The 20764-nt window shown below is 50.6% G+C and overlaps 4 protein-coding genes across 4 annotated transcripts; 2 read left to right on the top strand and 2 right to left on the bottom strand.

Moving 5' to 3' along the window:
- Positions 1 to 1814: 1814 nt before the first annotated feature.
- Positions 1815 to 4214, top strand: LRP88_02254 (uncharacterized protein; the record flags this gene model as incomplete). Its single annotated transcript, XM_083238921.1, has 5 exons — positions 1815 to 1845; positions 2128 to 2651; positions 2703 to 3341; positions 3399 to 3757; positions 4136 to 4214. 5 exons carry the CDS (start codon positions 1815 to 1817, stop codon positions 4212 to 4214), a joined length of 1632 nt encoding a protein of 543 aa, XP_083105516.1.
- A 1404-nt stretch (positions 4215 to 5618) lies between these two features.
- LRP88_02255 (uncharacterized protein) lies at positions 5619 to 6550 on the top strand (the record flags this gene model as incomplete). The annotated part of the gene is made up of 2 exons (XM_083238922.1): positions 5619 to 5844; positions 5907 to 6550. The coding sequence occupies 2 exons, from the start codon at positions 5619 to 5621 to the stop codon at positions 6548 to 6550; spliced, it is 870 nt and encodes a 289-aa protein (XP_083105517.1).
- Positions 6551 to 11543: 4993 nt separating this feature from the next.
- LRP88_02256 (uncharacterized protein) lies at positions 11544 to 13080 on the bottom strand (the record flags this gene model as incomplete). Its single annotated transcript, XM_083238923.1, has 4 exons — positions 11544 to 11966; positions 12018 to 12498; positions 12557 to 12693; positions 12772 to 13080. 4 exons carry the CDS (start codon positions 13078 to 13080, stop codon positions 11544 to 11546), a joined length of 1350 nt encoding a protein of 449 aa, XP_083105518.1.
- Positions 13081 to 19293: 6213 nt separating this feature from the next.
- On the bottom strand, positions 19294 to 20391 carry LRP88_02257 (uncharacterized protein; the record flags this gene model as incomplete). Its single annotated transcript, XM_083238924.1, has 2 exons — positions 19294 to 20154; positions 20206 to 20391. The coding sequence occupies 2 exons, from the start codon at positions 20389 to 20391 to the stop codon at positions 19294 to 19296; spliced, it is 1047 nt and encodes a 348-aa protein (XP_083105519.1).
- Between the last annotated feature and the right edge of the window lie 373 nt (positions 20392 to 20764).

Raw genomic sequence — 20764 nt, forward strand, 5'->3', positions numbered from 1 at the left:
GGGATGCATAAGATTAATAAGCGGCGGCTATATCGCCGCTAGCAGGGCATTTAATCCTAATGCGATATTATCCTAAATTTACGCCGACTATTTAATCTAGAGGAATAGATTATAGTTTAATTTATTCTCGACCTAGATATATAAGGTTTTCCCCCGTGATTATATACTATTAAAGTAATAGCTAATTAACTACTTGCCGACTGCGATGCACTACCTATTAGTAAGCGCTAGGCTTTTAACTTTATTAGGTAATAAGAAAAGCTAAAGATATGTTTTTTTTATAAATATAACTACTAAAGGGCTAAGTATAAAGATCTAAAGGAAATCTAGAAATAGTTTTAGCTTATAATAAATATAATCACGAAGTATAGTATTTAATTAGATAATATCTAGAATTTTAATAAGATTAATTTCCTTATAGATATAATTATAAGCGGAATAGTTATTATTAGCATAGAAAGGTATAATTAACTAAAATTAATATAGCCTAGAAGCTAGGAATAAATTATAGTAATTTAGGCGATTAATATAGAGGGCTAAGTGATTTAGCTATTTATTATAGGTGCGGGCTAATATTACCTCGCTAATTAGTATAGAAAAAGTAACCTCCCGGGTAATTAAATTATTATAACCTCTTAAAATAGCTAGATTAATAATAAGACTAGTCTTAAGTAGCTAAAATACTTTAACTAGTATATAATTAAGTAATTAAAAAGTCACTATTATCTTCTAGTCCTTAATAGCTATAAAAATTACTACTTTATTAACTTTAAGAAATATTATAAGAAAAATAAGATTATTATATTTTATATACCACCTTATTTATTTTATTTATTTTAGCCTCTTAATATTAAGTATTTTAGCCTATTTAAAAAGACTTATAATTAAGAAATAAAGTATTTAATTAAATACTTTATTACTTATATTTCTAAGACTAAGTTCTTCCTAGCCTTTTATATTACTTATTAAGCTATTATAATAAAATAAAATATTAAGTCTACTTTTAGAGGGGCTAGACTTATCCCTCTTAACCTAGAAAGTATAATCTTAAAGCTTAATATATAGCTATAGACTCTAACGCTAATTAAGGAGGAGGCTAGGCCCTTAACCCCTTAGGCTTTAAAGACCCTAAGGATAATACTTAAGGCTAAATCTTAGTCTAAATACCTTAAAAGATAAATTAGAAGATATTAAAGTAGCTCCCTAGAGTTAATTTTTAAGGCATTAAAGTATCTTTCTAAGGGAATAAAGGCAATTATATATAAGATAGTATTATTAAGGGCTAAGGTATAAGATCTTTAATAGGCGAATAAGATACTAAGCTAGCGCTAGAGGGCAAAAAGAACCTAGCTATAAAAGAGAGGGGTAATAATAATAGAGGAAGGAAGGCAAGTAATTAATTAGATAGATATTAATGCGCAAGTAATAGCTAAATCGTCGAGAAGTAGTGGTCAAGGAAGGTCAGCGCGACCGGGAGTCTAGCACTATAAAGTATGCGGCAAGCCCGGTCATAATGCTAGAACGTGTTAAGTAGTAATTAAGACCTCCGGGGAAGAGTATAGTGAGTAGTTTTAATTAATTAATTAATTTATTGTGTTTTTATTATGATCTTACTAAAGAGGGTTAAGAAAAGTGCGGCGCTTGCTTGTCTGCGGCGCTCGCTTATTATATACGTTAGCTCTTTTTAATAACCTACCTTAACTCGTGTGCTAGGTGGCTCTTTTTGCCACTTCACCGCCTTCCTTTCTCGGCGCATAAAAAAGAGCTCTTACCTCTCTCGGGGATCGAACCCCAGCCCCGCCGTGATCGCGATCTTGAAGGTGCTCCTGAAGGCCGCGGCAAGCTGTTGTTGAAGGCTGTTGTTGAAGGCTGTTGTTGAAGGCTGTTGTTGAAGGCTGTTGCAGGCTTTTGCAAGCTGCCTTTGGGGGCCGTTGCAAGCTGTTCCAGGCTAGATGTGAACCTTAGGTCAAAATCGGATTCGCTGGCCTTTGACAACGGGGCTGACGTTGGCAACGGATATTCCCCAGTAAGGTCCTCGTGCTCGTCTCTGTCTTAATAACCTTATGTCCCGACGGCGACAGCGACAATATCGCATCCAGAGACGTTTATGACTTGGCAGAGCAGCAGCTGATCGGTCGCGAGGCCTCGGCTATGCACATCAGCTTCGTGACCTTCAAGATGACCTCAACCTCGACATTGGCACTCAAGACGACTCCCGCGTGACCTGCGACTCTCACGACTCTCCCGACTCTCCCCCGCCCGCCGAGTTCCATGTCCATCGACAGACACTGCACCAGACTGGAATCAAGTTCTCAGTCCAGACGGGCCCTTACGTCGATCCCCTACCGCTCGAGCTCTACATCTCTCCGGACACCCTCAACGACTCTCGAGATGCCATCGACAGGAGCCAGTTCACCCGCATCCGACTGTACTCCCCCCTCGCTGTCTCCTCTGGCCGCGCCCTGAAGCGCCGCACACCGAACGAGCCTGATGACGACCAGCTTCCCGCCAAGCGTCGCCATCTTGACACTCCCTACGACCTCCAAGACTCTCCCCCGTATACGAGTTCGGAGCCGCAACGTGAGACTTATGATAGTTTCGAGGGCGCCCCAGAGTCACCGACCAATACCTACATGGTGGACCTTGGGCTGGTGAGGGCGTACCTGCTGGACCAGCAAGAGGACTAGCAAGAGGATTATTAGTCACTGGCCTCTGTTGACTCACCCGCATCCCAAGACTCTCAAACTGATAGCCAAGCCGATGCGATAGACACCAACAAGGCCAATAGCGATGCTGACACGTCAAGCACCGACGAGCTCTATCCCGAATTCGCACCCGTGGCTCCGTATCCCTCCCGCCTTGTCATCCACAACACGGTCGTAGTTGCAACTGTGGCCATTGCTTTCCTCTTGGTTGTGCAGCTCGTCGTCTTGATCGTCGTTCTCATTCTCAACTCGGCCACAGACGCGCTCTTTGCCTCCAGCTCTGACCTTGCCCAACTGCCCGATTCTTCCCTGCGACCCGTCGACTGGTTCCAACAAGGCATCGAGATCAACATCGCAATTGCCACCATCCCGGGCATCGTCTTACTTGTCCCGGACATCGTCTTACTTGGCGAGGTCTCTCAAGAAGAACCTGCCTGGCGATGCCAGCCGGGACTTCGGCCTGATTCTGGGCCTCTTCACTCTTTGAGGATGCCCAACAACCTCACGCATGACAATGAAATCGTCATGCCCTACGTCGACTTTGATTCTGCTCTGTGCCCTCGCTATAAGCCCTGGGAAACGGCTGCTGATGGTCTCTACGTCCCGGAAGAGAACCTTATACAAGATCTTCGTCGGGTATGTAACTCCGCCCTCTCTGCCAAGTGTCTGCTCTTGCGGTCTAACGATGGATAGATTCTCGAAACGACCTTGAGGGACCTCGACATGATTGCCGACCACGGTACGCCCTCATTTCGCTTTACTCGAGGATCCAGCACTCAATTCCGCTGGTCTACCTCGTCTAACCGATTTATGCCTCCTCATGCCTCCCCCTCGACGTTCCAGGCTGCCATTGATGACTTACTCACAGCGGCATCTACAGTTCCTGGTATGCCCTCTATGACTGGTGACCAACATCCATCTCCCACTGCTCGTCCTGCCTCCGTCTTTGGTATCTATAACCTCGACCCAGCTTTGACCAGGCTGGGCCGTGATATTACCAAGTCTCTTGAGCTCGTCTGGATGACAGAACTGAGTTTTGTCAGAGATCTCAAGTTCGAGTTTCCAGGGGCATCCAGAATAACTGCCGCTGTAATAGTAGCTCACCTCTCGCGTCTCCGTGAACAACACCGAGATGGGAACGGCACAGAAGCGTGGGGGTCCGATCAGCAAAGAATCGACTGTATGTTCCCCCACATCACGATCGACCTTGGTAGCTCGCCCTCGGCTACGCGGTCGACACGCCTTCGACCAGCAGGGTCGACAGACATTCCCTCAGGGATCCCACGTCAGTATTTAGAGCGGGTCTTTGAGGCTCATGAGGCGGGGATTTCACGATCTCGAAGCTTTGCCGAGTCCGCTTCAGCTACCTGTAAGTTGCTTGACGTTTCTTCCTTTGGTTATATTTCTCTCTAACGTGTCTCAACACATAGCCTCGTCTTCGTCTTCTTCCCCGGCATGCGCCTCCCCGTTACTACACACAGCTACGGATTGGTCCTGGGCACAAGCTGATAACCAAACTGCACGCATACTCGCTAATATCCTCGACATTTCCCTCGAAATGGACCTTCGGAACCCGGGCAGGGTAGGAGAGCCTGATGACTCTGACTACTCCTCACATCTCTTCCGGCTTGCCCCTTACACCGACGCAGTGGAGGATGTATGTCGGAAGCTGGAGGAACTGGACGAGCGAATACAGCAGGTGCTAAGGTCGATGAAAGACCATGACTGGCCCCGGACGAGGAAGGCGGTTACTCGGCTCCAAGACGTGGCACCGTTCCTGAACGAGATCGCGCGGATTCGCATCTGCGAGATGGGTCGAAGGGCTAGGCGAGGACTGACTCTTCTCCAAGAGACTGACTTACTACTCGAGAGACTCTGCAACGAAATTCAACAAGTCTACTTGGATGGCTGGACCGGTCCCCTTATCGACGTTAGGCGGGCCGGCCGGCAGCTCAGCCTGTTCCATTTTCCACACTTGGACAGTTTGATCCAACAGTGGGAGACGGCTTTCAAGTGGATTGAGGATGAGGCCCTGAGCTTGCGAGACACGCATCGCGCGCGCAGCTTCTGGTTCTATCACTTGCGGGATAAGAGATGGAAAGATGGCACGCCGGATTGTGTCTGGTCACGGTGGGATATGAGGGATGCTAGGAAGGATCCCTTAGGTTCGGAGGCTTTTTGCTGGCAGCGGACGGACTGTGGTGGTGATGCTTCTCTGCGGCATGGGAAAAAATGAGATTGCGACGCGTCCGGAAGAAGCATATTGGGTCATGGCTTGACTGATGTCGATGCTAGGTCGTCATCTCCCAAGATCATGTTTACGCTTAGCCCGGACTTGCTCAATATAGGCAGGAGAGATCGATCGCGGCTGTCGGAGCTGTCCCAGATTCTAATCCATGGATCTTGGCGCCGGGGCCATTATACTCTGGCTGAGAATATGCTCTAGGCTCTACCTGGCATTCCGCCATCATCACGATCACGGCATTGCCTGGACTGACTGTGTGATGTTTCAAAACCCTGTGGCCTAAGAAAGGGGAGCTCCTAATGCTGGCTGACGATACAGGTGTTGGTGCCTGGTTTCTTTGTTCATTCATCTTGTGCAACAGTTAGTTGCCTGACATGCGTGGCGAATGTGACTCTGCGTTACACGAGGAGGTCGGTCATCTTGAACAAAGGGGCGATCACAACACGACGCTTCTCCTCCTCCTCCTCAGAACGATCCGATCCTTTGTTGCGCTATAGCTTACTACAGCCGACGAATTCCTCTTGGACGACCACCCTCGTTCGGATTCACTCAACTCTGACGCCACAACCTGCCTCCCTGCCTACCTACCCACGTCTGGCCCAACTTCTCGCTCGGAGCTCCCGACACTTTAGCCTGACTCACCAAGCGCACCCCTCACCGAAAGCGCCATGGACGGCAACGATATGGATGGCAACGATCTGGATGACATTTGGGGCATTGGTGAGGAATACGGCATGTCGCCGAGGCGGGCCGCTCACGTTCGAGCTGAACGATGGTCGAGCAACCATACGAGCCTTCATGACGACGACCCATACGGTCCAGATGGCAAGCCATCAGCTCGCCCGAGAACCAGTCGGCACAAGCAAGACAAGCAAGAGTCCAGCCCCTCAAATGGTAATGCATGTCTATAATGCTCCGGCAATGTCCAAACTCGCTGACAAGTCTTCTCTTCACAGACGACTCGCCCAATGTCGATACCAACCCTCCTCCAGTCGTTGATACTTTCGTACAGACAAAACACGCCATCTCAGCCGGCATCAATGGGGCCTGGCGAATCCTGTCGGTCCTCCTTTTGAGCCGCCCTTTTGCGTACATCATAGGCTTCCTAGCGCCTCCGGTCCTAGCCTCCTTGATTCTTAAGTATCTCATCATCTTGGGCCCCGTCGTCCTAGTCAACAAGGCCGTTTCGAGCATCGTCAGCGGCTTCGCCCACGTAGAGCAGTCTGCATCCCAGTGGCTGAGGACCGGTGGCAAACGCGCCGACGACCTGCCTAGGCTGATCTTTCGTCGTCCCGTCACCAAAGCCGAGTCTGAAGTCTTGCCAAAGGCTCTGGATAAGGCGCGCAATAGTCTTGTAGGCCTACTTCCGCGCGAGTCGTACGACTTACAGGCCGACTTTGACCATGCCAACGCCGTGGTGGGCAAGCTGGAGAAGCTCAACCAGGACTCGATAGAGCAGCTAGAGGCACATGCTACCAGAGTCTATCAACAACTCATCGTCTTGATCGAGGACCTATCTGAAGTCCCTGACGACGACGGCCAAGGCCCATCGGCCACGCATTGGTGGCCGTTGCCTTGGCACGACGCCTCGTGGTTCTAGGCCAAGAAGGCGAAGCGGTACAAAAACAGACTCTCGTCTATCATCTAGGGCGGCATGAAGGACCTGGAAAAGGACCAGGATCGCATTGCCCAAGCCCTTGGTCATGGCTAGGGCCGAAATGGCGCGGTGGCGAGGAAGACTCAGGTATTTGTCGATCGAGGGAGGCTCTACGTGAGTTTCCCGACGCGTCATGGGCTATTCGAGATATCATTGCCATAGCAGATATCACGTGTAGCTCTCAGGGCCGAGTCCAAGACCATTGGAAAGACGTATTCATCATCATCGATCGCGTAAGTGAGGATTCTACCTTTTGGATGATAGTACTGACCTGCTCCTCTCCTCGTGCAGTTTCGAAAAGAGCTCAAAGCCTATCACATAGATATCGACGATCCAGATGCTGATCAGGCAGACGCCGTGCTCAGGCGGATCAAGCAGAGGGCGGTGGAACTGGCCATGGCCTACCAGAGGTTTGCAGCTCTGGAGCAGCTCTTGTGTCAGGGTCTCCGTACTACAGCAAGTTGGAGGCTCGCAGATTCCTCAATCGCGATTCATGGCCAAGCCAGAAACAAAGCGCTCACGGCGCGAATGGTATATTTTTAACCATCTTATGACCTTGTCATTGTACCATCTTTACACGCAATGTGCCCCTGTTGCTGACATTGAGCCTCACAGCACCGCCTGCCGGGCTCGTCATCTCAAATGTGAGCAGATACTCCTCGCCTGCCCATTCCCCAGCTCCGGCGCCGTCGAAGCTACAGCTATTAACGGTTGGGTAATTATCTAGGCGATGAGGTTTCTCCGGTCTGCCAGAGATGTCGTGAGAATGGCAGGGAGTGTGAGCAAGCTCCCCCGTCGGAGCCGCAGTCGGTACCACAAGAACTCCCGGACTTATCAGTTCTCAGCCACGGAGAACCCTCTCCACCTTCCAGTGCTGAAGATGACTCGAGCCTCTCTCTTAGTTTGGTACCAGTGTGGCCTTCTGGGTGGAGGCAATGGGCTGGTCCACAATGACAACATCCTTCCTTGATCTACAGTCACTCGATTGCCTGGCATCCTTCGACAATTCATCTTACCTTCCGAGCGTGACCAGTGACGACGATATGCGTAAATTACGCCAAGCCGCAGACAGCAACGTCTATGAACCCACAAGAGCCACCGTGCAGCATGCTCCAAGCGACACCTCCAACATAGCGAATGACAAAGGCAGTGGAGGCTTGAGCTACGACGGCTTATCGTTGGTCAGAGACAGAACCGAGGCTCATTTACTGCGACATTATCGCCAGACACTGGCTCCTTTGGTATGATTACTAGTCTTCCGTCCCGTCACCGTGGACACAACTAACTCCCTGAACACCTAGTTCGATGGAACGGACGCAAATAAGCATTTTCAACTCGGGGTTACTAAAAGAACTTCGAAATGCGAAGTGCTCCTCAATTCTATCTTTGCCTTGGCTGCTCTACACCTTTCCCGCACATGCTCCTTCGACGCCTCTATAGCTAATAAGTGCCATTCACGGTGCGACTCCATGCTTGATGCTTTGTTGAGTAGCGACCAGCCAGTTGTAGATGAGAACCTGCTGGCGACCGTGATGGTTCTTCGAAAGTACGAAGAGATGAATCGTATGTCTAATTAGCTGCTTACGCTGCTACCTTGGCTGACACAGTACCCGACCCCAGTCACGACAACCGGAAAGGATTTCGAGCGGCACTTGGCCAAGTCTGCGGCCCTCTTCAGCTCTCCAAACCGCGAATTAGGCGGCGGTCTTGGGAAAACCGCCTTCTGGCAACTCGTTCGCTAAGATGTTTACCTGTCACTGCTAAAACGAGCACCGCCACAGACGGATATCTCTATCGAGTTGCCCTTGACCATCGAGGCAGGAGCGCCTGATTGCGTGTGGCAAGCCTTTTAGTTTTCAGGCGTCTAGCTGAAGCCCGGCAGGACATGGATTACTTGTTGATCCGAAAAGTATAGAGGTCTCAGGATGTAAAGATTTCTCTCGACAAACATGAGACCACTAAACTAGGTGCGATAGCAGTACTCGCAACTAATATCCGCCATCCCATTCCATTTTGCAAAACCTGACTGTTTCAAAGCTCCAAGCGGAGCCTAGGATGCTGCCTGAGCACCTCGCCGTACTTGAAAAAGACCCATATCATAGGAGCCATAGCGACTACGAGGGCTGCCAACAGAGTGTTTCCCCAGCCAAGACCCAAGGTCTTACAAACTACCACCAGCCAATGGGATGAACACTCCGCCAATGCTACGAAGGACAGTCGTGGCGGCCGTTGCGCTTGCTGCATAGCTAGTATAGGCATCAACTACGTAGATCCCGATCGGCAAGAAGGTCCAGATCATGCCAGCTCCGACAAGCGCCGTGCCAAGGATGGGGACCATGAAGTGAACCTGATACTCGGCCGACCATCCGTAGACGAGAAAGCCGAAGGGAATCAGCACCGCTCCTGGCCAGAGGAGGGGGAGACGATACTCAGGTTTCATCTCGCCAAGGGAGGCGAGCTTTTGAAGCAGGCTGTCCGATAACCGGCTGAAGATGGCAGGGCTGATGAATTGGCCGATCCCAAGACCAAGAAAGACCACACCAACAAGACTGCGGTTGAAGCCATACTGTTTAAGAAAGACGTTGGTAATTTTGTAGTGAATATGAGATACATATAGCCATATCCAACAGCCACATAACCAGAATACGAGGGGCGACAAGAGCAGAAGCTTTATAGGACGTAGGATGGAGACTAGTAGCAGCTCTCGAGCTGTCTTTGCAGTGAGCTCCAATGCCGAACGGAGGTTTTTGTCGCCCATCTCTTTCTAGAGACGACGGACTTTTCTCTCTAGTAACAAGGGTGGGAAGGTTTCGTCTTGGAAGATGAGAGCCAGGATGAGATATATTCCTGTCTGTAGAGCCTGTTAGTTACTGCCGTTTACTCTTCTTGTCACACTTGACTCACACAGGCTGCTAAGATATAGAAGTCGGATCTCCAACCGTATGCTTCAGCAACGTAGGATCCTGCTACCGGGCCCAAGCTATCATGTCGAGTTTATCGAGGCCAGAGATGAGAGAATTGGTGGGTGCAAGGGTCGACCTGGGTCGGAATAGGATCGAAAAAGGCCATAGCCCCATGACTCTGCCTCGCTCTTCCTGTATGAATGTATCTGCGATTGTGCCAGATCCAACGGTAATGGGGCACGATCCCGCGATGACTGCAAGAAATCGGAAAAGCGTGAGCATCCAAATATCGATTGACCAAGCGCACGCAAGGCTGAAGACGAGAGATAGGAAGGATGTCACGAGGTATACGGGTATTCGACCGTACAGCTCGCTCATGGGCGCGATGAGGAGGGGTCCGAATGCGTAACCAAGGACGTATACCGAAATGACGAAGGATGCAAGGTATTTACTGTCGATGCCGAATTCTTTAATGAGCTGGGGCACTCCAGGCGCAAACATGGACGAAGCAAAGGTCTGCCAGGAAGTTGGTCAGCGGACGGATGCGCTCCAAGCAGTAACTTGTGAACCTACGTCAAGAAGGTCATGATGGACAGAAGAACAATGCTGATCCATTTTCTGCCGGTACTCCAGTTCTGAAGATTCTCAGGGTCGCCAAGGCCGTCCCAGCTCACCACCTGCCGGTCATCTTCACGGATGCTAGCCAACAACGGCGCTGTTTCGACATCGCCATTGCCAGGCCTGGGGCATCTTGTCGCATGAGACGCCGGCATCTTGGACTTAATCACAGGAATTAATCGCTGGAAGCTGGTCCTTTCACTGTTGTCGTCACACACAAAAACGCCTGACGTGAAGATGGAATTTTGGTGAGAATACTTTGAGAGAGCATGCTGGTTTTCACAAGCACATTAAAACAAGACCAAAAAGGCACCAAGAAAAGACAGACTCCACAGCATGTAGCCGGCAATTTCTCTCCATCCGGATTGACGCGGACTTAGGCTTCTACAATGGTCCACTGGGCTTCCATTCCTGGCTTATTACCCGGGTGGACGTGGCCTCGGGACAGGACTAGTACCTGGCATGCGTCACCGGTACGCTCAGCCATGCCGCCGCCGCTGCAGTCAATTCTAGGCCTGAGGGCCAACTTCATGGTCAGGACCGGACATGGCTCTTTCAGGTGACATGGCGGTATAGGTTTATCCAGAGGCTCTGCAGCTCCGTGAACGCCAACATTAGTTCATATCGCCACGGATAAGCTTTGGTTCTAAATCAATCTTTGGCATGCTGGCAAGTATCACGGGCATGAATCAATTTTATTGGGCCAAGTTTCTCACCGAATAGGAGGTCCAGATACCCCTCAGGTCAAATATTCAACAGACGAGATTCTAAGAGGGATCAGATGTGATTCAGTTTATCTCACAAACAAACGGGGTGAACCGTCGCTCAGCGTCTCGAGACGGCTCACCATCCGTTTCCGTTCCAAGTGGTTGTTCAATCTATGCATTCGCCGTCTTTCTCTGGTGTTTAACCAGCTCCCTGCCTTCAAACGCCGGAAGTGCTGCCTGACTTGATATGCCTCGGGTCTTCTGCCTCGGGTCTTCTGCCTCATAACCTAGTTCTGCAGCGCACTCTTGCTTGAAGCTTTCCTTGCTGATCAATGCCTGCACAAGGATCTCATCAGCACGCTCGATGAATTGAAAGCCCATGCCGGATTCTGAGTGCCAGATGATATGGCAATGGAACATCCATACCCCCGGATTGTCGGTTTTTAAGCCGAGCACCAGAGACCCTAGTTTTTCGTCAGATGCCAGTCTTCTTTCTGCAGTACCTCACCAGCGACTCAACTCCTTGGTCGTGATGGTTGATGTTGCCAACCACTAGTGCTATATCTCTCCGTTGGGGGTTGTCGAAATTCAGCGTTGAGATATAGGCTGGATCCCAGTTGTCCGGGCTCTGCCCAAGTGTAGCCATGCTTCAAAGGGGGAGAGTTAGTGAGACAAAAAGAGCGTAAAAATAGTCAGATGTGCAGAAACTCACTCGTGGCCGTGTACATGCATGGGATGAGCAGCGTAGAATAGGTTCTGGACAATGAAATACACCCAATGGCTCTTTTGCGGAAGAACAATCTGGTGATCTATCGACTGATCGTAGGGAGGAACGCCGTCGGCGAGTGCTTGAAGCGTAGGTTGAGTATAGTTGACCACGACGCCTCCCATGTTCAAGCGCCAGCGCCAAACGGTACCGTCGTTGCTGAAGGTGACACGATCGCGGTCACCGCTGGGGAGGATCGAGACGGTAGCCTCAAATGCGGTACTAGATCCGGCGCTCTTCTCGACCCACGGTCGGAGCGAGCCCAGTGGCTCGTCTGCGCAGTACGGGAAGTCGGCGGTGGTCTTGCCCGCAGTTGTAGTAGGGCGAGTTGACGGCGCGTCCTTGTAGTGCAGGATCCCATTTGCCTGTCCCAGCCCATCGTTTTGGGTCTCATCGGGACAGCCTTACTGGGCGACGGCGCGGAGAAAGTAGGTATCTGATGGCTGGTTCATCTCGATAATCACTTCGTATCTCTGTCCATTGCCAATATTGAGCCAGTCGGTCTTGTACGGAGCTATGGGGACCAAGTCGGCTGCGATGACAGTCATGTCATGGTTGTCCAAGTGAACCGCCCAGGCGGATTGTACTGCAGAGTTGATGAATCGGATGAGGTACTTTTTGCCTGGTTCAACAGACCACAGAGCCTGTCTACCCAGTTTGAGGTCGGGAGAAGTATTTGCGCCATTTAACATGTAGTTCCAGAAGCCCGTCCCGTTCACGTGGAGGACTCGGGAGGCGTATGCCGCGGTCGAGATCGGATGGGAGCTGTTGTCGAAGAGGTTGTCGATCATGATGGTGCCCATATCCACGTCGTAGTTGGCCGTGGCGGGCCCGTGAATGATTATAGGGCCACGCACACCGTCACCGAATTGCGACAGTGCGTGGGAGTGGTACCACCTGCTGAGAGTGAGGGAGCTGTTCTGGACTGGAAGGCCATAGGTTCAGGTGTACTTACGCTGTGCCGTACTGGGTCAGCTTGAACTGATATCTTCGAGTATAACCCGGCGGGATGGCGCACTCGGTTACTCCAGGCACACCATCCTGATCGTTCGTACCGTCGCGCTGGCTAAGGCCGTGCCAAGGCATTGCCGTCTGGTTATCTTGTATGCTGTCGGTGACATTGACGGGGAGGATGTCGCCCTAGTTGCATTCGATCGCAGGACCGGGAACGTGCCCGTTGGCAGCAAGAGCAAAGAGTTGCACGCCGTCGACATCCTTGGTGGTGTTGGTTATGGTCAAGTGGTAGTCGCAGAAAGTCCCAGTGGTCGGCCCATCCTCATCATAGTCTGTGTCTGTCGAAAACCCATCACACCAGATGTTTCGCTGCCCCGGCGAGTTGCGGCTTGTCTCTGGCAGAGGCTGGAAAGGAGCAGTAAGCTTGGGAGAGGTGAGCCGGTGTCCGTGGGGGGATAGGCCAAGCGTCGTCTGGGGTGGATCGACAAAGCCAAAGTAGAGCAGGAATGTCTCAAAGAGGTTCATCTTGACAGTTAGCTTTCACATGTGATCAGGAGGATACGAGACGACCAGGTTTGGCATGATGGTGAGGAATCATGTTTGCTTACTGTAGACTTTGTTAATACCGAGACTAAGCTAGACCTTCTAGCTAACAAGGAGTGGGAAGTTTTGCCGAACAGCCAGATAGGCCTTGGTCCAGATTGGCAAACCTTCCGAGCGCACATACGGATTATTCCCGCCTTGGTTACTCCGTAGATATGCATCAACGGAACTTGACTCCGAGCGAGCCGAGGTGACCTTGAATGTCTAATTGCCATACACATGCAAAACCAAGATTCTCAAAGACTTTCTAATTTTCTTGGGCTGTCTAAGTCATTAAGATTGTATAGATCTATCCAGGTATATGCTAGGAAGCAACCTTTTGCATGGAAGTGAAATGGTCGAGATATAGTAACCGTGTGTGCTTCTGCATCCTGGGCGTGCACCTAACATCTCGACGATACGAGGACCCAATTCCGCTTTCTTGCAGTGCCGAAATCTACCCTTGTGCTGCCATTTTCAGCGGCCCCATGTCCTACATGCCACAGTTAGCTCAACGGCTATATGACAAATAGAAAGGGGTTGGCCTGCAATATAGATGGTGAATAGAGAGGGCCTCCCTCGGGCTTGTTCCAGGAGTTGATTCGTCCACCACCACTCTCGCAGCGAACATATTGTTCACAGTCTGGCCTTTCTCAAACTCAACGACTCGTTCCCCTACAAAGATGAGGTTGTCGACCTTGCCAGTCTGCGAATAGACCCGAGAGATGATGTGATGACGGCTCTTGGTAATTCGGTTGCCAGGCGGTTTGGCCCGCTTTAACACTTTAATATCGCTGCAACCAAGGCTCAGCGTACTAACCCTGCACCCGGTTCCTGTCGAAACCAACCTTCTCTGCCCTCAAACCTGTACGTGCAGTGGTCAAGGACACCGCCGTGGGTAAAGATCTTCTGGGCCATCTTTTCACTGGTATCAGGAGTATCTGTGTCTCCAATTTCCAGAAGTCTCGCAATTAGTTGCTTCGTGACCGTTGGCACTGGATCATCTGGCCAGATTGTCTCTTCGATCACGTAACTTATTTCGCTTGGCGTAGATGTCCTGGTTAGCTCTGTTAAAGTATCAATTGATCCGTTGATACACTCAACGTGAAGAATATGGAGATCAGGTTCGGATGCTTCGCCTTTAGACAGAAGATTATGAAGGAAGAAAGCCACCCCAAGGAAAGCAAAGAAGGGGCAGGCCACGTAGGTAGGCACTGAGACCATTAAGGCAATGGTTCCGAATCAAAGAAGTTTGGCTTTTTACGCGCTGCTATGGACTTGGGATACCCACATCTTCCAGTGATGGGGTATTTCCCTATCATGTTTAACATTCTGGATTGGGTTTCTAGCCTCCAGCGTCTGGCAACAACAGTTTGGTTTCGGAGACATCCACCACTTAACCCCTTTTCACGGCCAGTCAGATGTATTTAGCCGTTAGTCGTGATATCCTTTCCTTAGTGACAATGGCATACCTGATCCATCTTCTAGCGGCGATCTTAAGCTCCAAGAGCCCATCCTAAGAGTCCCAAAACTGGCGAAACCCACAAAGTAAACAAGGGTTTAAATGAGCGTAGTCGCCAAAATCGCAAGCCAACGAACCCTCCCGCTGCCAGTAAAATCCAGAAGATGAATTTATCAGAAGCATTTTCAGGCCCTCTGGTATGGCTCCAACGCCAGTTTAAAACAGCTATTGCTTCCGCTCAATACTGCCTATGCATGCACGCATGGTAGGTGGTTCTTACCGGCGATCAGAATTGTCGCATTCATATAATCCCAACCAACTATAGCGCTCTGTTCGCCGATCTTTAAGTTGGGGTTTGTGCCAATTATCTGAACCGCAGGATTGAAATGTTCAATCCCATATTTGATGTGGCCTGGTACTGAGATGGCATTCAAAAAGGCGGCAGCCTTGAATAAGATGGAACTGACTGATTGTGCATTGAACATATTGGGCAAGTCAAGTTCTTATGACATGAACGTACAACATATGAGGCGGAAAGTCTGGGTTGCGACCTTGATATATCTCATTGTCAGCTGGCGCTGATTAATGCCCTGCCGGAGAAGCCGAAGGCAAATAGACCCGGACATCCCGGTCACGTCCTGAGGAATAACTCACTCTCGACTGACACAGGTAAATTTAGTGGGGCCTGTTGATTAACGTTATTTGTTGTAGATTTATAAGGAGCAGACCGAACTGGGGAGCCCACACCTTAATCAAACCCCTTCTCGGCCAAGGTCCCTGCGAGAGTGGACCTCTCAAGATCCCTATCGACGGATCCTCGACCCTAAGATCACGAATACTCTCCGTGGCAGACCGAAGAACACTACATGGGCTGCTCCGACGCGGCTAGCTATCGGTACATGCAGCCAGTCCAGTACATATTCAACCAGTCAGTAAGCTAGCAAGCCAACCTTAGCCAGGCGTCGGAACAGGTCGAGGCTTGCTAGACTTGCCCTAGATGAGAGCCATCAGGTGAGAGATAATTGAGCCAGGAATGATTGTAAACCCCTAGACTTATATACAATGATAGAGGCCCCGATAAAATTTTCCAGGGACAAATGAAGCCGGTTTGACCGACTATCTGACTACTCGCTACCAACCTCGCACAAAAAAGCCTCTCGTCCGCCGGCCCAAAATAAAACCCATGGTTTTAACTGTAGCTTCAAACATAGTGGCGAGAAAGGGAGTGGACCTTAATCTGATTAATCAGAAGAGTAATCCTACGCTTTACGGCTCATGCTCACTATCCATGCCAGTGGGACATACGATGCCCGGTTTTAAGCCCGCCACTCACGGGTAGCTGCGGTTGACCAAGATCAATATCATTGACAAGTTTGGTCAGGTAATGCATGCCATTGACCCCTTACCAGAGGATCGTCCAGTAATTTACCCAACAGTGGGTGAGTTCTATGCTATTGACAGAGTCTCAAATGAGCCTGGTCAGCCAAACGTGGTTAATCCAAGTCGCTCGACACTCAAAGCCACCGAGTATATCCAGCTGCCGCCGGCCATTATCCGGCCCGCTCGTATCAACGCTCACTTCATCGTCAGTGATGAGCATATGGTTAGAGTGGAAGACAAATGGCGACCAGCTACCGAGTTCGACGAGCCTATCTAGGCATGGGCAGTTATCAACTATGTCGACCAGGACCTACGGTTCTTCTTGCCCAACGGTACATTCTATCGTGAGATCCGAACGACCAAGAGTGATATTACTTGAATATCATTTCCAAAGGCCGATAATCCAATTCAGAACGAGTAACTTGATACGTTGATGAAGCAGCTGATCTCCTCTCCTAAGTACTTTAGGGCATTTATGGACATGATCATGTCGGCTCTCCAGAATACCGTCCCAACTCCGAGTACGTACAGCCAGTTTCTAAACTCACTCGTCAGGAGACCCTTGGCACTTGAAAACATGGGCAGGTCATCAGAACTAAACGCCTACTCCAAAAAGAACGAGTCCACTGTCGACAGCCAGTTGAAAGCTGCACGGGATTGGGGGATTTTAGACGGTGACGCTGAACGAACATACCCATTCCCTCTCAAGTTTGGGGGCGCTTCAGCAAACTACGATGGCATCGCGGGGTATTTCAAGTGTACTGGCAAGAAGCTAGAGCCCAAGAACCCCAAGTATGAGTGACGCAAAATTGACGTGAGCAAAGTCCAGACCTACTTTCACACAAAGTCCAGCTTGGACAGTAATCTACTGACACCGACCGATGAGCCAAGCTACATTCACCTTCAAGCATTCTAGGAAGATTCCAAAGAATACAAGATAGAGACCACCAGCCCCACGAGCAACAACATCTTGGCGGGTAGTTTCGAGCGAACGAGAAACAATAGACTGGAGCCCATCACCGCCATCTGTTACCCGTCCGCCGCCGTCACAGGATACGCCTGAATTTTACCCATTCGCAAGCTTACTCTCCTATCCTGCACGTGAGAGTCGGCCTGGAAACGAATCACGACGTTTTCCCACGCTAGGCCGCTCGTCATGGCGGAAAACGTGCCAGATTTCGACTCACAATACAAGCTTGAGAAAGGCCCGTACGAGCTTGAGAAACATTCTCAGGGACCCGCCTCAGCATGCCAGCACTTCAGACGGCTGACTAGGCTTGTCTGCAACCATATGACGTGGGCAGCACATCTGAACCCCTGGCAAACATGAGTCTAGATGTGGCGGGAGATGCCGATGAGAAGCCAAAGTGGAAAAGCGGGCCATTGACAGCCGTAGACGGGTTTATGCAACTGAAGAAACCGACTGAGGCCCGGCACAGACTAGAATTCGTTAGTATATTCCCAGTTTTTGGTGAAATTACACATCTGGATCAATGTCGTGTTCAAAGAGGGCTGGGGGACGGGTCACAATCTTGTCCGCTCGGCCTAGACTATCGCAGTTCATTGGAGCAAAAATCTTAATTCTTTACGGGGCAATGATCCGAAAATCGCGTTTGAAATGTGATTGATCATGGGATGACTGATCACCGGGGCTGTCGGAACTAATTTGCCGTCAGCTGAAATGCCAATTGCGGTATTCCGGCGCAGCAGAGGGAGATCCTAAACCATCTTGGACACGTGCCAAGGCGTATAGATACTAGACTTTGTCGTTGGCTGCGTCACTAGGACTTCTAGAGTACTCTTACAGGTAGATTGCAGCCTGGTCTCATGGCATGTAAGCCCATCGAAACCTGTGAGGGTTTTACAACGACACCGCTGCACCCGTACACAGCGGTCCTGAACTTGGCCTACCCTGATCAACTTGAAAATCTGTCCACCCAGATTTCACCTCCGTTCCATTGCTTCTTGACTGTTGTTCAATATGCGCCCACCATGTCCCTCCCTAGACGACGATTCGCAAAGCCATTAACTACACAGCGATATCTCCCATTACGGCATAGGCGGGAAGAAGCTAGGAGGCTCGACAGTAAAGATGTTCAGCTAGAGTGGAGGTTCAAAGAGCTCTTCTCGTTCGAGAGGCTCGGCATCTTAGCTAGAACGCATGTCATCCAAGTGACACAGAAGATTTCAACAGACCCAAGGGACGACAATCTTCGAGCTCAGTTAACCCATCGAGGGCCTGAGTGCGGGCCGGCAACCCACAAATTCATCTTGGCCGATCTGTATGTCGTAGCTGGTAATCAAACTATTTTGCCAGATTAGTTGGAAGGTGAGTCTCCTCAAACGATCTCGGTGCTTGCTCTGCCAAGTTCCTTCTCTCGTATGACCCCAGCCAACACCCTCCCAATTCAATCATTAAAGAGTGAGTCTCCCACGACAGTTAAAAATGACAGCGCCTGTTCAATAACAACCCTGAAGAGCCCCCGGAACAAATCAAAGAGTGGCTGACTCGACATCATCACGATCGAGTTGAGGAGCTTCTGGATGGATTTGTAGCTTCGATTCGCTCTGCGGAGCCAACAATTTAGATCCTGGCAGTCTGGTACTGTTTTGGCGGAAAACACGCTTTCCATATGGCGAAGAAACATGTGGTAGCTGCTGCTTCGTTCTGTCCGGTAGGCTGCCGACAACTTGCTTGTAGAGTGCAACTGACTGTTTGGGCCTCAAGAGTTTCGTCGTCGAGGATGACATCAAAGAGATCAGAGCTCCCGTCTTCATTGGTCTGGCCGAAGAGGATGACATGGTGCCGGAGACTCTTGCAGAAGACACGGAGACTTAGACGACAGAGGAAAATGTTCAGGGTGCCTTTGGATCGTATCCAGGTGTAGGACATGGCTTCGCTGCTCAGCCTGCTATTCAAGGTACGGTTAGTCGCAAGCAGTATGAACGCGCTTTCGACGCAGCTCTGACATGTTTCTAAAAGTACTAGGTAGCCAGCAATATAATGCTTAACTACCTTACCAATTAATAATACTTGGCGATATCGATTAGTTAATGAATATGTTACTCAATGTAACCCTTCTTACTTCGACTTATAAATCACCCTCGCCTACTAACAAGAAACTCATAGTTTATCCACGGTTAGAACCTAACTGTCATATATGCTATAGTTTAATACCCTCTGGCAAAGCATCTCTATCTAGAATCGCACCATACTCTCGTAGGATGCGCTGGACCTCCTTTGCCTCCGGCAGAAATCCTCGACAAGCAATAAGTGCCGCGGTAACCCCTGCGGCCTGGCCAGTCGCTAACCCCTAACCCATCGCCCTGGCTGCGCTGCCTGCCAACCGATCGCCGTCGAGACAACGTCCCGCAGCCAAAAGGTTCCGCGTATCTATACTCTTGAGGCACCGCAGGGGATTCTCGAACACGCCATGCGGTGGCAAGGCCAACATAGAGCCCCAGTTCTCCGCCGTCTCGTCGTGCCACTCCATGCCCCAGCCGCAGATGGCGATGACGTCGTCGAACCGGGTGCAGTTGTTGATATCTTCAACGCGCAGTTGGTACCGGGTGTTGATGTGGCGTGATTCGCGGGTGCCAAAGTTGGGCCCGCTTGATACCAGGTGCATGTTCTCGTGGCCCGGGAGCTTACGCAGGATCTTAAGGTACTCAAACGTTTGCTCCTTTCCGAGCTGCTCCGCGCGAGTGATGCTGCTAGAATCTCTGGCGTCATACGGGGCGGAGGCAGGGCAGGTCGTGACATCTCCGGACTGGGGGAGGCACAGGTGCACACTCGAGACCTTCGGTATCTTTTGCTTGAGCTTGTGGTACTTTTCCTTGGCGGCGAGTGTGGCCTGCTTCCACAGCTCGGCCGAGGGATTGGCGTCTTTGAGGCCGCCGAAACGCGTTGACAAGGTGCCCAGGTTGATCGATCCATTGTTCCCATACCGTACACAGACGCCGCCATGGAAGCCCAAGTCGCCATCGCCCGATGCGTCGACGAAAGCACGGCCGATGAAAGTTTTGGGCCCCCGGCGCTCCTGTATCGTAACGGATGTGATTTCGCCCGTCGCAGACCTGGTGGTAGAAACAACAGGCGAGTGGAGGAGAGCGTCGATCTTATGCTGAGACAGTAGCACATCAAGAACATGTTTCATGCCCTCAGGTTCGAAGATCTAGATCCCCAGTTAAGCGTCGCTACCTTGCGCCGGACCAGAGGGTCCTACCTGAAAGACTTCACGGTGCCGGGTGGGCTTTTCATTGCTGGCACCGATCTCTAGCAGAGGAGTGCGCAGGGTATCCCATATTTTGCCGACGGTGCGTTGGGGGCGATCCGTACAAGTGAAGAGGCGGCAGAGGGAGTAGACGCCGCGATGGGTGCCAGCACCTCCTAAGCAGCCCTCGCTCTCCAGGAGAAGGATGTTGCGCTCTGGAAAAGCCTGCCTCGCCACGATGGCCGCTCCCACGCCCGCAAACCCTCTGCCAACGATAATGACGTCGTAGCTAGGGGGTTGGCTGGGTGCTGTTGATTTGGCCGCCTCTGCCGTCCTGGTCGAAGGGGAAGATGTTGAGGCAGTTATACTGAAAGGGATGATGAATCCGAGGGAGGGTTATGAGTCCGGTGAAGCTGTGTAGCTATTGTTGGTATTCAGCCAGGAGACTGGAGTCCTCCGAGGGGTCAGAATAAGCAAGTCCTAATGAGATAGATATCCTGTGCAGGGCCGAAAATGTCGAAGGGAACCGCCCCTGGGTTGATATCCACAGTCTGTCCCTTACAGTCCATGG

The sequence above is a fragment of the Fusarium phalaenopsidis genome (genome assembly GCF_050370095.1).
Source record: "Fusarium phalaenopsidis strain FUZ10S chromosome Unknown contig_32284, whole genome shotgun sequence".
NCBI lineage: Eukaryota > Fungi > Ascomycota > Sordariomycetes > Hypocreales > Nectriaceae > Fusarium > Fusarium phalaenopsidis.